This window comes from Capricornis sumatraensis, chromosome 6 (assembly GCF_032405125.1).
Source record: "Capricornis sumatraensis isolate serow.1 chromosome 6, serow.2, whole genome shotgun sequence".
Taxonomy (NCBI): Eukaryota; Metazoa; Chordata; class Mammalia; order Artiodactyla; family Bovidae; genus Capricornis; species Capricornis sumatraensis.
In genome coordinates, this window is record NC_091074.1 from 88,297,822 (window position 1) to 88,313,711 (window position 15,890).

The window sequence follows — 15,890 nt, forward strand, 5'->3', positions numbered from 1 at the left end:
AATCTGCTGGAGAAGGGATAGGCTACCCATTCCAGTATTCTTGGGCTTCCTTTGTGGCTCAGCTGGTAAAGAATCCACCTGCAATGTGGGAGACCTGGGTGCAGTCCCTGGGTTGGGAAGATCCCCTGGAGAGGGGAAAGGCTACCCACTCCAGTATTCTGGTCTGGAGAATTCCAAGGACTGTGTAGTCCATAGTAAGTTAAGTTGATAGAATATTGGTTGATGAGTTAAATATGGGGCGTGAAAGAGCTCTCAGTAAGTTCTCTAGGCTTCTGCCTTGCAAGTCTACATGCATATTTGGTGCTGTTCACTCAAAGGGGGAAATTCTCTAAGGAACTTGAGAGTCAAATGGGGGTCTTAGGGAAGAAGGTTTGAGGTATAATTAAAATATTTAAGTAGAGATATTGAACAGATAATGACTTATGGGTAGGATTTAGAGATCTGTGCTTAAGAGTTAAAATTTTAGAATTATTACAGTATAGATAGTAATTGAAGCATGAGTGTTTATGTTTTAATATTTATGAGAAGAGTATATAGATTAAGAAAAGAAGGTTGTCTGAAACTAAACTTTGAATCTACAGAACAAACTGAGAAGTACCCAGAGGAAGAAACATGTGAAAGTCATTTAAAGATTTTTCAAGGAGGAAGTCATGCTGTTGAATAATTGAATGAAGGAGATAAATAAGGTCCAAACTCAGTGTCCTTTGAAGTTGGTAATGGGGGGCAAGTGGTACCTAGAGCAAAGAATCAGGTTACATGTGTTGAAGAGGAGTAGAGATGGTGGGTATAGCCAACTTCTTCAGAAAGTTTGGCTGAGAAGACAGCAATTGAGAGGAAAATGTGGGATCGTGTGATAATCTTTTCTTTTTAAAAATGAGAGCAGTGAGTATTTAAATGAAAATGGGAATGATCTGGTAAAGCGGAGGAATTTTAATATCTAGGAGAGCAAAATATGGATAGTTGACAGTGTGTGATGATTGTGAAAAAGCCAAAGGAATGAGATCCTTTTATACAGGTGTAGGATATCTGTTGTTAAAATAGACAACTAAAGGATCTGGGTACAGTTGTGTATAGAGTTAGTTTAGAGGCTAAAGTTGAGGAATTTTCTGTGGTATAAATTATTTTAATTTTCTTTGTAATATAAAATAGTAGCATCTCTCTCTGATGCAGAATATTCACTTTGAGGAGTGTGGGCAAGGTGTAAAAATTGTGAGAAAAGTGAATGAATTCAGTTAGCTTGATTACTTGGTATTTATTTCTATGAAGTAGGAAATAAACCTCTGTCTTTAGTAAATTAGTATTGATACTATTATTTTCATGATATAAAAATTTAATGTTGGTATCTACATAATAACTACTATTCATCAGTTTGTTAAAATAATTTTTTTTAGGCTCTAAAATTATCCATTGTTCCATTTGTGTTGTTTTTGTTGTTTAGTTGCTAAGTTGTATCCAGCTGTTTTGCAGCCAAATGGACTGTAGCCCAACCAGGCTTTGTCCATGGGATTTCCCAGACAAGAATACTGGAGTGGGTTGCCATTCTTCCTGCAGTGGGTCTTCCCAATGCAGGGATCAAACTTCCATCTCCTACACTGGCAGGCAGATTCTTAACCACCAGACTGTGAAGGCAGTCCCAAGCTGGGAGGCATTTTGATACAAAACGAACTCTTCCTTGACCTGACAGACTCCCAGTCTCTCAAGAGCCACAGTACATCATGTTCCTAATACCTTTTGTTGTTGTTTAGTCACTAAGTCATGTCCAACTCTTTGTGACTCCATGGGTTGTAGGTTGCCAGGCTCCTCTGTCCATGGGATTTTCCAGGCCAGAATACTATAGTTGGTTGCCATTTGTTTCTCCGGGGGCTCTCTTCAACCCAGGGGTTAAACTCCTGTCTCCTGCTTTGGCAGGTGGCTTCTTTGCAGCCAAACCACCAAGGAAGCCCATTCCATTCATACAAGTAGACAATTCTTATAGAAATGATCATTAGCAATCTGTCTTATTTTAATTTTGATAGTGTATCATTCCCAGAAGAGCTAGTAAAAATTACACTCTGTATGCAAGCATTTTCGACTTTTATTTAATCTATTAATGACATTACTTTTCTTCTGTGTATCTTTTAGGATTTTTTCTGTGAATTTAGTGAACAATCACCTTGTGTTCTTTCAAGATCTCTGTTACAAGTAAGTTCCACTTAGTATCAAAATAGTTTTTTAAACAGCAAATAATGGGTATTGACATTGTTTTATTTATTATGAAATAAAAGGTGGATGCTTCTAAAGGGATTCCATGGTTAGTGTTATATTTTTGGAATAGAAGTATTGAGTTATAGTGTTAGACATTCATTAAGATCATAGTCTGGGCCAGAAAACAAATCTTAGTTAGTGAAAAAAAATTGAAATCATAGAAAGTATGCTCTCTGACTATTTTGGAATTAAACTAGTAATCAGTAACAGATGTATCTGGAAAATTTTCCAAGTGTTTGAAAATTAACACACTTCTAAAGAACCTGTGAGTCAAGGAGGAAGTGTTGATGGTAATTAGAAATTATTGTGAACTGAATGAAAATGAAAATATATCAGACTTTGTGGGATACAGTTAAAGCAGTACTTAGTATAGAACTAAATGTTTATATAAAGAAAGGTCAGAAATTATGATTTAAGCTTCTACTTTAAAAATATAGAAAAAGAAGAGCAAATCGAACTAGAAACAAGCAGCAGAAAATAAAGATAAGAGCAGAAATGTGTAAAATAGGAAAGAGATAAATAACAGATAAAATCATTACAGCCAAGAGCTGGTTCTAAAATTGATGAATCTCTATCAAGACAGACCAAGAATAAAAAAAGATACAGATAAATAATATTAGGAATTATTATATATCCTAAACAAATTAAAAGGGTAATATAGAATATTCTAAATAACTCTATATCCATAAATGAAAAACTTAAGTGAAATGGACCAGTTCAGTGAGGGACACTACCAGTGCCCCTTCAAGAAGTAGACAATTTGAATACTCCTGTATCAATCTGAGAAATTGTGTTCACAGTTAAAAGTCTTTAAACAAAACTCCAGGCCAGTTCTACACACAGACTCTTCCAGAAAATAGAAGAGGCAAGAACACATCACATGAGGCCTGCATTGCCTCAATACCAAAACCAGACAGAGACATTTCAGGCTTAGAAAACTATAGACCTATATCCCTTAAAAACATAAGAATTAAAGTATTACCAAAGCCTCTTGATGAAAGTGAAAGAGGAGAGTGAAAAAGTTGGCTTAAAGCTCAACATTCAGAAAACGAAGATCATGGCATCCAATCCTATCACTTCGTGGCAAATAGATGGGGAAACAGTGGAAACGGTGTCAGACTTTATTTTTCTGGGCTCCAAAATCACTGCAGGTGGTGATTGCAGCCATGAAATTAAAAGACGCTTACTCCTTGGAAAGAAAGTTATAACCAACCTAGATAGCTTATTCAAAAGCAGAGACATTACTTTGCCAACAAAGGTCCCTCTAGTCAAGGCTATGGTTTTCCAGTAGTCATGTATGGATGTGAGAGTTGGACTGTGAAGAAGGCTGAGCGCCAAAGAATTGATGCTTTTGAACTGTGGTGTTGGAGAAGACTCTTGAGAGTCCCTTAGAATGCAAGGAGATCCAACCAGTCCATCCTAAAGGAGATCAGTCCTGGGTGTTCATTGGAAGGACTGATGCTAAAGCTGAAACTCCAATACTTTGGCCACCTCATGCGAAGAGTTGACTCATTAGAAAAGACTCTGATGCTGGGAGGGATTGGAGGCAGGAGGAGAAGGGGATGACAGAGGATGAGATGGCTGGATGGCATTACCGACTTGATGGACATGAGTTTGAGTGAACTCCGGGAGTTGGTGATGGACAGGGAGGCCTGGCATGCTGCGATTCATGGGGTCACAAAGAGTCGGACACGAATGAGTGACTGAACTGAGATCAAATCTACCAATGTATAAAAAAAGAAAATACATTATAATCAAGTGCATTTTATCACAGGAATGCAAGCCTGGCTCAATGTTTAAAGTATAATTTACCATACAATGTAAAGTCTCAATAGATTCAGGATATCTATTTGACAAAATCAGCATCCATTCATGATGTTGCAAAACTCTCAGCAAAACTAGGAAGAGAACTTTTTTAATCTGATAAAGAGCATGTGCAAAAAACCTATAGCTAACATCACACTTAATGATGAAAGAGTAAGTTATTTTCTCCTTTGATTGGGAAGAAAGCAAGGATGTCCAGTCTCATCACTCCACTTTACTCAATGTGGTACTGGAAGTCTTAGCCAATGAAAAGAGGCATGAAAAGAAATAAAAGACATATATTTAAGAAAGTAAGAAATAATATTTCTTTATAGACAGCATGATTATCTATGTAGAGTACCAAGGAATCTGCAAAGAAGTTCCTAGACCTGATAGATAAGTTTTACAAAATCAGAGGATATGATACCACTGTATAGAAAGCAGTTGTATTTCTATATACTTGCAATGAACAATGCAAACCAAAAACTTTAAAGCAGTACTATTTATATTAAACCTCAAGAATGAAGTACGTAGAGGTAAGTCCAGCACCTGTTTGGAGAACCTGTATACTAAAAAACTACAAAGTAATAATGAAAGACATCAAAGGAGGCTTAAATAAATAGATATGTCTTATTTGTGAATTGGAAGAATTGATGTTTTTTTAAGATGTCAGTTATCCCCTGAAATTAATCTACAGATTCAAAGCAATCTCAAAATTATAGCAGAAGTTTTTGTAGATGTCAACAAGCTACTTCTAAAATTTATATAGAAAGGCAAAGGAACTAGTACAGCCAAAACAAATTATTATCACTGTATGTTGAATTGAATGAAAGTGAAAATATATCAGACTTCGTGGGATTGTAAATAATAATAATATTATTATTGTAAATAACAATGTATTTTAATAATTCATTATTTTAGATACAGTTCTTTCACTTTCAGAAAGTTTTTATGTATTCCAAAGTATGTATTTGAGATAGGTTATCAACTGGCTTGATATTAATAACCATTAAATATTTCATAATTTATGAAACCTTTTCTTGTATGTTGGCTCATTTGACATATTCAGACATGTCATTCCATTTTCACTAGTTCGATATTACTACCCTTGACTTGAAAGATTTTTTTTCCTGCACATTTCTTCTCCTGCGTAAAAATACTCTTAAATAGGGATTAAGTAGTACCCATATGGAAGCAGTGATTTATAAAAATTTTCTACTGGCTTTTTACATTTTAATCTCTTACATTCTGTGACATTTAAAAGAAGTATGTTTATGTCACAGTAATAAAAAATACATGTACAATATGTCAAGATTGTGACAGCATTACTAATATATATAACATTTGTTTTAAGACCACTTTCCTGGTGGATAACAAAAAGGTCTTTGGAATCCATCTCATGCAAGACATGGTGAAAGATGCTCTTCGGTCTTTTGTCAGTCCTCCGGTGCTCTCCCCAAAGTAAGTATCATAAGGCATTGTATAGCCTGTATGTTTCTTAAAAGCCTAAATTCTCTGTGCTCCTTTATGGCAAAGATATACAAACAGTTGGATTCAAGTCTCCATGTAAAAAAAATTACTCTTATTGTAAAATTAATTGATTTCTGCCACATATTATGTAAATTTAAATTGAGGTTTTCTGAAGTTGATACTGGGTCCAGTACGAGAAGAAAAGCTTACAAGGACTTGTCAGAAATTTAGCAAGTTGTATTGACCCTTATTGTGTGCAAAGCACTGTGCTAAGTAGACACTTTGGGAAATAATTATAAAAAGATTTCCTCTCAATAATTTTGAGTCTAGATAGAAATAGAAAATGCTGATAACTGATCCTTAATTATATGCTGGTAGAGTCATTTCCCCAAATTATGCTGCCATAAAAAGCTGGAAGGATCGTTTGAATTGGCCTTTTGGAAAAGAACGTCAACTTTATTGACCTTTCCCTTGAGAAAAGAAGAAAGGAGATGTTATTTCTTAGGAAAGAAACCAGCATTTGTTAAGATATAGTGTGTGAAATCACATATTTTAAAGAAAGTTAGTGGTTCAGCATTCAATTTGTTGAATAAATCATGCCACGTTTCACATAAAACTCTGGTAGCGTCCTGTCTTAGGTGGTTCTCCAGAAGCTGATCCTGACAAAAAGATTCGTGCCAGTGTAATTTAGAAGGTAATTCGAGGAGAACTTTCAGGTTTGTAGGCAGGTGGGACATGAACAGGAAGAAAGCCATGTAGTGGTGTGCTTTACAGTTGGTTGTTGCTGTTCAGTCACAGAGTCTCTGTTTGACTCTTCGCGACACGATAGACTGTGGCACGCCTGGCTCCTCTATCCTCCATTATCTCCCAGAGTTTGCTCAGATTCATATCCATTGAGTCGGTGATGCTATCTAACCATCTCATCCTTTGCCATCCCCTTCTCCCTTTGCCTTCAGCCTTTCCCAGCATCAGGGTCTTTTCCAGTGAGTCAGCTCTTCCCATCAAGCGGCCAAAGTATTAGAGCTTCAGTTTCAGCAGCAGTCCTTCCAGTGCACATCCAGGGTTGATTTCTTTTAGGATTGACAAGTTTTATCTCCTTGCCGTCCAAGGGACTCTTAGGAGTCTTCTCCAGCACCACAGTTGAAAGCATCAGACTTCTTTATGGGCCAATTCTCACATCTGTACATGACTACTGGTAAAAAAGCCATAGCTTTGATTATATGGACCTTTGTCAGCAAAGTGATATGTCTGCTTTTTAGTGCACTGTCTAGGTTTTTCATAGCTTTCTCTTCCAAGGAGCATGCATCTTTTCATTTCATGGCTGTCACCGTTGGCAGTGATTTTGGAGCCCAAGAAAATCTGTCACTGTTTCCACTCTTCCCCCTTTTATTTGCCATGAAGTGATGGGACTGGACTCCATGATGTTAGCTTTTTAATGTTGAGCGTTTTCACTCTCCTCTTGTACTTTCATCCAGGGGCTCTTTAGGTTCTCTTCACTTTCTACCATTTAAGTGATATTACCTGCATATTTGAGGTTGTTGATATTTCTCCCAGCAATCTTGACACCAGTTTTATGATTTATCCAGCCCAGTGAAGTACTCTGCATATAAGTTAAATAAGCAGGGTGACCCTATACAACCTTGTACTCCTTTTCCAATTTTGAACCAGTCCATTGTTCCTTGTATGGTTGTAACTGTTGCTTTTTGACCCTCATACTGGTTTCTCAGGAGACAGGTAAGGTGGTCTGGTATCCCCATCTCTTTAAGAATTTTCCACAGTTTATTGTGATCCACACAGTCAAAGGCTTTGGTGTAATCAATAAAGAAGTAGTACTTGTTTTTCTGGAGTCCCTTGCTTGCTTTATAATCCTACAAATGTTGGCAATATAATCTCTGGTTCCTCTGCCTTTTCTAAACCCAGCTTGTATGTGTAGAAGTTCTCAGTTCACATACTGCTGAAGCCTAGCATGAAGGATTTTAAGCATAACCTTGCTAGCATATGCGGTGAATGCAATTGTACAGTAGTTTGAACATTTTTTGGCATTGCCCTTCTTTAGGATTGGAATGAAAACCGATCTTTCCAATCCTGTGACCACTGCTGAGTTTTCCAAATTAGCTGACATACTGAGTGCCTCACTTTGACAGCATCATTTTTTAGGGTTTTAAATAACTCAGCTGGAACTCATTTTGATGACCATCATCATAGTTATCTTTGTGTATAAGATATATACATAGATGATTTTATATATATATGGGATCACATTAAACAGTTACTTTTATTATGAACATTTAATTATTTTTTATGGATTTTTTAAGTCAAAAGTTTAATTTTAAAATGTATTTATAATTTTTCTACTCAAAAGTAATCATAACTTTATATCTTAAAGTACATAGTTAATTCTTTTTAATGGCTGCCAAATGTTTCATAATATGCATGTGTTTTACAGAGTGAGACTACTGGGTGGGGGGGACATGTATAGTTTGAATTTTGATATATGTATTAGACTGTATTCTGAAAGATTTAACAATTTATATTTGTACTGGGAATATAAGAGAGTACAATTTTCCTTTATCCTGACCAGCAGTAGTAGGTGTTATCATTCTTTAATTTTTTCCAGTGTATATCAATGAGAAGTGATATCTCATTGTCAGTTTGAGCACTTAATATGATGTTCATTGGACATTTGGGATGGTTTTTCTGTGAATTGCCTTTTTTTTTATCCTTTACCCATGGACTTTTATTAAATGGTTTACTTTTTCACAAAGTTTGTAACAAATCCTTGCGTATTATGAGAGGTTAATCCTTTGTGATAGAGATTGAAGATTTTTTCCTTAATCTTTTGTCACATCAAAATGTGTAAAATGCTGTTTGAATTTTGATAAGAATTACATTGAATCTGTAGATCACTTTAAGTAGGTTGGCTATTTTAACTATTCTTCCAGTCCATGTGCCTAGAATATCTTTCCATTTATTTGTATCTTCTTCAGTGTCTTTTATCAATATCTTATAGCTTTCAATGTGCAGGTCTTTCACCTCCTTGGTTGAATTTATTCCTAGATATTTTATTCTATTTGATGCTACTGTAAATGGAATCATTTTCTTAGTTTCTCTTTCTGATAGTTCAGTGTGACAGTTTTGTATATAAGTTTGTATCCTGCAACTTTACTGAATTCTTGTATTAGTTCTAACAGGTTTTTTTTTTTTGGTAGAATCTTTAGAGTTTTCAGTATGTAATATGGGGTGCTCTGCATATAGAGATCATTAAAACTTATTTTTAAATTTCAGTGATTAAATGTATCATGTATTCAAATATGAATTGACAGACACCTGTACCACCATCCATTTTAAGCAGAGTTTTTATTAATTTTGTTTCTATAAATTCCATTACTGATAAGGTCATTGGTAAAATTAAGTATTTCATAAACACTCAATGTATGAATTACTCATATATTACACTCAATGTGTGAATTATTGATACATTATTACATTCATACAAACACTCAATATATGAGTTAGTAAATTTTATTAATTCCCTTATTTGGTATCTGATGTTGTCAGACACGTTTCTGCATTCTAGAGAAAAAGACACACCTGGTGACAGGGAGCTTACCTTCTAATGGGAAAGACTAAATTGTGAACAAATATATAATGTCAGGTCGTAAGTACTGTATAGAAAGATAAAGATGAGATGGTTCTCATAAATGGGATGGTTGTGAAAAGCCTCTTGGAAGTGGTGATATATGTGAATATACTGAGAATGAGCTATGCAAAATCAAAGGATGAAGCTTCCTGACAGTAAACAATAACTGCAAGGTCTCAGGAGTAATGCTGAGCTTTAGGTATCAAGGAGCAAGCTAATTTTAATGGATTCATTTATTAGAGATAACATCTAAGGTAGCAGTTCTCAACTGTTTTTTGTCTTTACATTCTTAAAAGAGTTTAAGGACCCAAATAGCTTTTGTTTATATTGGTCCTGTTTATTGATACCTACTATTTTAGAAACTAAAACAATACTTTAAAAATGTTTATTCTTTTTGAAAAACAGTAAACTCATTACATGTTAATAAATATACATCACATTTATAAATCACATATTGACAAATATTTTATGGGAAATAACTTTTTAATTAAAATTAATGAGAAAAGTGGAATTGTTTTACATTTTTGCAAGTATCTTTCAAGCCTGTCTTAGTAGAATATAACTGAATTATTTTAACCTGCTTCTGTTTTCAGTCTGTTGCAGTATTGCTTGCCATGTAGCCTCTGGAAAAGCCATTGTACACTTATGAGAGAATGAGTGCTTTTGGCAGATAACATGTTAATATTATTATGAAAGTAGTTTTAACCTTGTGTTCCCCTCAAAAACATCTCACCAGGGAAACCTAGGCTACACTGAGAACTGATGACTATAATTTCAAATTCCCCTCCCCCACCCCATCCTTTTCTTTACTCTGGTCCTACAGTTTATGTGTCTCACCTTTATGAATACTTGTACAGTTTACCCAAATATATGTGTCCATAAATAACATCAGGTTATTTTATGCTTTTAAACTTCACATAAACTTTGTCACAGTGTGTATGTCTGTATAGATATATATATGTATCTTTTGCAACATGACTTTTTCCTTCAACATTAGAATGTTGAAATTGACCAAGTTTATCCAACAAATTTATTGTGTTAAAATCCATACTTTGTACTGAAGTTTATTTTGTTGCTTCTCTGCAGTTGAAAATTTACCTTATTTCTAATTTATCACCATTGAAATCAGTGCTGTAGTGAACATCTTTGAATTATGACTCCTTTTGCACGTAAAAAAATTAATTGCTTATCACAGGCAAATGCATATTCAGCTTTACTAATTTTGTGAAATTGCTTTCAAAAATAACTCAATGAATTGTGTATGCCAGCCAACAGTGTATAAGGATTCCAGGTGCCCCATAGTCTAGGCATTATCAGACTTTTTAATTTTTGACAATATAATATATGTGAAATGTGTCTACATCTTAATTTGTATTTTGTCTTCTCTATTTAATAATCTTTAACACTTAGATTCCACATTGTCACGCTTACCGTTGTCCATTTAGAATTAATTATACAGTATGATCCTCATTATTTGCAGATTCTATATTTGTTAATATGCCTACTTGCTAGAATATATTTGTTAACCTTGAAATCATTACTCACTCTGCTCTTACCATCTTCATGGACATGTGTAAAGTAGCAAAATATTCAACTCACGCAATGCGGAAGTCAAACAAGACAACCTTCTTGTGCCTTATAGTGTAATTATTTGCCCCTGTTTTTATGCTTTTTGTTGGTGATTTTGTAGTATCATGGCCACTGAGTTGTAGTGATAGGCTGTCTAGTGTTCCTGGCACAAGAAGGCTATGGTGTGCCTTACAGAAAGATTGTGTGTTAAATAAGATTTGCTCAGGCGTGTGTTCTTTGCTAATCAATTAGCAGTGTAGTTTCTATATAGTGTCTTTAAAAAGAAACACACATAAACCAAGGTTAAACACTGATCAGTTGATTAAAACATTGGGACCAGAGGCTGGAAGGACGTAATCCTGTATTTTATCCTAACAGCAGTGTTTCAGTGTTCTCTATTTCAGCATCCACAGCGAGTTTATAGAACATAATTAACACATACTGAGAATCAACTGTGTGTATAGCAGAGTTTATAGCAAGGTAGTCATCTGTTTCTTGTTCTTTTCTTTTAAAAGCTCTCTTTTGCATACTCTTGTCTTGTAGATTTTTTCCTCTGTATTCCTCATGACACCTCTCTCTTTCTGCTGTGTTGTAAGAAAGTTATTCTCTTGATCCTCAAGGCTATTGTGAACATCCTTTTACATACTAACTTTTTTAACTTGAAAAATCCTCATTTTCGGATCCAGAAAGTCCGCTTTTTTTAAGTGCTTTATTTTTGTCATCTTAAGCAATTTTCTTACCTTGGATCTTCTAGCACTTCTCTTTAGCTGCCGCCTGTTTCAGGTGTCCTGCCTTTTCTTTCTTCTGGCTACTGCCTGCTTTGTCATTTTCTATCACATGATCATGATTCTGTTTTATTCTGAGGTTCTGGTCAGATTGCTCAGTTATGGCAAACACTTAGGAATAGCAAGTTGTCAGCTGCTTTCAGTGCACCAAGAAAAGTGTTTACTTCTTCCTGTCTCCTTAGGAGCAAAGGCTACTGTCCTCCTACCTCGAAAAGGGGGAAAAAAACACTTTCCATCTCTTTAGCTCTTGTATTTTCCTCCAGGGCCAGGCAGGTAACAGATCATCCCAGACTAAACAGGAAAGCCTTTCTCAGTTAAGCAGTGCTTTTAACTGAGATAAGGAGCACCACAAGGACACTGGTTTGTGAGGATAGGCCATGAGGTGCTAGCAGGATGTCTAGGTGATGATTTTGGCCAGTGATTGGAAATGTAGGTATATCTTGAAAAAAACAGATTCTATACAGTATTTTTTAAATAATTACTGTTGTAAGTACAGTTCACAAGGGTACCACCTGTTGGAAAATAATGAATATTAGAGTAGGATTAGAAAAAGTAGAGCTTTAGGATTTTCTCTTTGTTGATCTTATTGGATCCAGCACTTAATTGTCCAAGTACAGAACTAAAGGAATTGGCAATATTGCACATTTATTATGTGGCTAACAAATAGTGAAATACTTCCTAATTTAATGCTAGCACTCTTCAGCTTCATGATTTATTTGTTTCCATTTTCTCATTTTTCCACCTTCCCTATGTGTTGGTAGCACCTACAGTGTTCCTTTTTGTAGGCCAAATAGTTTAATTTGAATAAAAAGAATATCATATTATCTTACAGGTGCTGCCTATATAATAATCACCAGGCTAAGGACTGTATTGACTCTTTTGTTACTCACTGTGTTCGGGTAAGAGCTACACTTTGGATCTTTGTGGTGGATACTTAAAAACTGTGGCATGCAAAATCATCAGTAACATTAATTTGTGCTGTTTTTCATCTAATATTTCTTATTCATTTTCCCTGAATAAGTAGGAAATTTTTGTCTCCTGTTAGACTCAAGTGGATAGCTTCATAACCTATAGTCTTCCTGTGAGATTGTTAGATACCAAGGCACCTTCTGATACCCTCTCACCATAACCCTTGTGGACAGCAGAAACAGAATTACCTATGACCCTCATCTAAAAAGAGTTTACATTTAAAAAAAAAAAAAAAAAAGGACATAAAAACTCTTACTTTTGACCTTATAAATAATGAATATGGGTAACATCCCCAGGCATTTATGTTTGTACTGCTTTAATGAGCAAGATTATGTACTGTGCTTATTTGCTCAGATGTGCCCAACTCTTTGTGACCCCATGGACTATAGCCCATCAGGCTCTTCTGTACAAGGGGTTTCTCCAGGCAAGAATACTGGATGGAGTGGGTTGCCATGCCCTCTTCCAGGGGATATTCCCAATCCAGGGATGGAACCCAGGTCTCCTGCATTGCAGGCCAATGCTTTACTTTCTAAGCTACCGAGGAAGCCCAAAAATACTGGAGTGGGTAGCCTATCCCTTCTACAGGAAATCTTCCCACCCAGAAATCAGACCAAGGTCTCCTGCATTGCAGATGGATTCTTTACCAGCTGAACTACCCAGGAGCAGGACTATAGTAAAATTAAAATTACCAATTTTAGATAAGATTGTGAACTTTTTTCAAATCTCAAATAACTTGAAAAAAATTAAAGCTTCCTAGTTGGTCAAATTAATTATAAATCATAACTTTTCTAGATCTTTTTTGCCCAGTTCCATTTACTAAATGTGTGTTTGTGGGATAAGAGAGCATGGTATGATGCAAGGAAAATCAATAAAAGACCAGATTTTATTTTTATTAACTACTGTTTTATCATTATCAGGCAGATCACTTTACTTTTTTATAAACTTGCCAATCTTTAAAAAATGTTAATACTGCTTTGATACCTCTTATAGGCTACTTACTGATTAAATGAGATAATAGCTGTCAAAGTATACAAATGTAAAATCATTACTATCCTTAGAGAATCTTAAAATGCTTATTTCTTAGAGCATTCCTGTCTGTTGTCTGATTCATAAACTGTTACAGTATTTTATATGAGAATACTGAATAGATAAAAACAGTGATAAGGAACCTTAGTGAACAAGTGTTAGTCACACAGTCGTGTCTGACTCTTTGCGACCCCATGGACTGTAGCCCACAAGGCTTGTCTGTCCATGGAATTCTCCATGCAAGAATACTGGAGTGGATTGCCATTCCCTCCTCCCAGGGGATCTTCTCAACCCAGGGATTGAACCCAGGTCTCCTGTATTGCGGGCAGATTCTGTACTGTGCTTTTCTGGGTTTTAGCCATTACCTAATTATTAGGCATTCTGGTATATTTAAAGCAGCACACAGAAGTGTCCGGTTTGAACAGTAGCTTTTAGCTTGAAACAAGCAGAAAAGAAACTGCTCTTGAATATGTGGGAAAATATCTAAAGATTGAAGGAATTATTTTTGCCATATGAGAACAAGTTTTGTAAACAACCACTTTCCTGTGGCTATTAATAATTTCTAGTATTGAGTTCCTGTAAAAGAAACAACTTTGTAATAAGTATGCATAGGCATTATTGTTACATAACAGCATTTTTTCCCTTAAACCTGATTTTGAAAATTTGGAATGTTAATTTTCACTAGTATCAGCAGATTTCATATTGACAGTTAACAAATTATACTGTTAACAAATACAGTTAACAATCGTATTGTGTATTACAGCCATTCTGTAGTCTTATTCAGATCCATGGACATAACAGGGCTCGGCAGAGAGATAAACTCGGTCATATTCTTGAGGAATTTGCTACCTTGCAGGATGAGGTAAGAGCCAAAAAGAAGCCCTCCCTTCCAAAATAAGCAGTTCTTTAGAACAATAATTTGACTACTTAATTTTTTAATATGGTGAATTTTCTTTTCCATTGAAATGTAACAGTTACATATACCAAAGAAAGGTTTACAGAAAGAAATAGAACAGTAATCTAAATAAAAAACATCTTAAATTATTATTTTATAATCAGTGAAAGGTATAGAGCTGTAGTTTAATTAGAGTAAGTTTACATTGTAATAAAAATATATTAGTCTTCATTTAAATGTGAGCAACAGCAACATTGATAATGTAACTAAAGATCTGAAGCCAGTTCTTTTTATACTGTGAAGTCTTTTTAATCTAGGAAGTGTTTAGATAAATATTATCCTTTCAGAAATGAAAGGTTTGAATGTAGATCTAACCAAAGGTGCACTTGAAAGTATGAATTCTTTAAATGGTGAGAGTTACATTATCTGCTCATGTGCTATTTTTAGCTGTTACATTTTTTGTAATTCTTTCATTACCTTAACAAGTTGATATTAATGACATTTTGTTGTGATAGGCAGAGAAGGTTGATGCAGCTCTTCATACTATGCTGTTGAAACAGGAGCCCCACAGGCAGCATTTGGCCTGTTTAGGTACCTGGGTCCTTTACCATAACCTTCGAATTATGATACAGTATCTCCTAAGTGGCTTCGAATTGGAGCTCTACAGCATGCACGAGTATTATTACATATATTGGTAAGAGAATGATTGGAGTTAAAATTGATGGTGGGTGGGATAGATAAGATCTGTGAGAGTATCTGTAGAGTGTAATTTTAGGTTTTTTTTTAAATTTACTCTATTTGAATTTTACTTGTGGGACAGTTGAAGAATATCTATTGAAAATTAGAGCCAGATCATCTTAAAAATCTTCAGTGTTTTAATAGTGTACAAATACATTTTTTCTGCCATTTGAATTGTTATTTTAAAATTACTAATAAACTGCTTAGAAGTAAATTGATTAATGAACTTTTATCTGTTTCCAAAGAGAAAAATTAACATACATTTTGCCCTGACATCAGTGACACTAGGTACTAGCTGTGGAATGTACTTAAATGAATTAAAGTTCAAAATATGAACCTGATCCTCCTTCTGAGAAGAAATTATGGCTAAGATTATCATTGGGAGTATAACTGTTGCAAACTGGCCCTGAGGATTTGTCTCAGTAGCTTTGAAGAAGTTTACAAGAGGTAATCTTCAGCAGAGTAGTTCTTTACTTTCACTTGGGGAGATATTTCTAGTAAGAGGATGCTTGAGAATATTTTAGACATGAAAAACCTGCCACAGAATAAAGTAAGAAAATTGGCATCTAAAATGAATTCAGCTATCTTGCATCTTTTTTTCAGTCTAGCAAAGTATAGTAATTTGGTTGTAATTTAAAATAGAAATGACCTATTGTTACCCATCACAAACAGCTAAGTTTAGTATATTAGATCTAATTATAGTTATTTTCAATTCATTTTAAAATTATTTAACTGAAAATATTGTGTATTC

General features: G+C 34.9%; 1 protein-coding gene across 2 annotated transcripts in view; it reads left to right on the forward strand.

Moving 5' to 3' along the window:
- NAA35 (N-alpha-acetyltransferase 35, NatC auxiliary subunit) overlaps positions 1-15,890 on the forward strand; it is a 94,862-nt gene that overhangs the window by 66,519 nt on the left and 12,453 nt on the right. For both annotated transcript variants that reach the window (XM_068973884.1, XM_068973885.1), the window contains 5 exons: positions 2,122-2,181; positions 5,402-5,508; positions 12,344-12,410; positions 14,270-14,368; positions 14,917-15,095. In XM_068973884.1, coding sequence (XP_068829985.1) covers positions 2,122-2,181; positions 5,402-5,508; positions 12,344-12,410; positions 14,270-14,368; positions 14,917-15,095 — 512 coding nt within the window. The remainder of the gene's footprint in view (positions 1-2,121; positions 2,182-5,401; positions 5,509-12,343; positions 12,411-14,269; positions 14,369-14,916; positions 15,096-15,890) is intronic.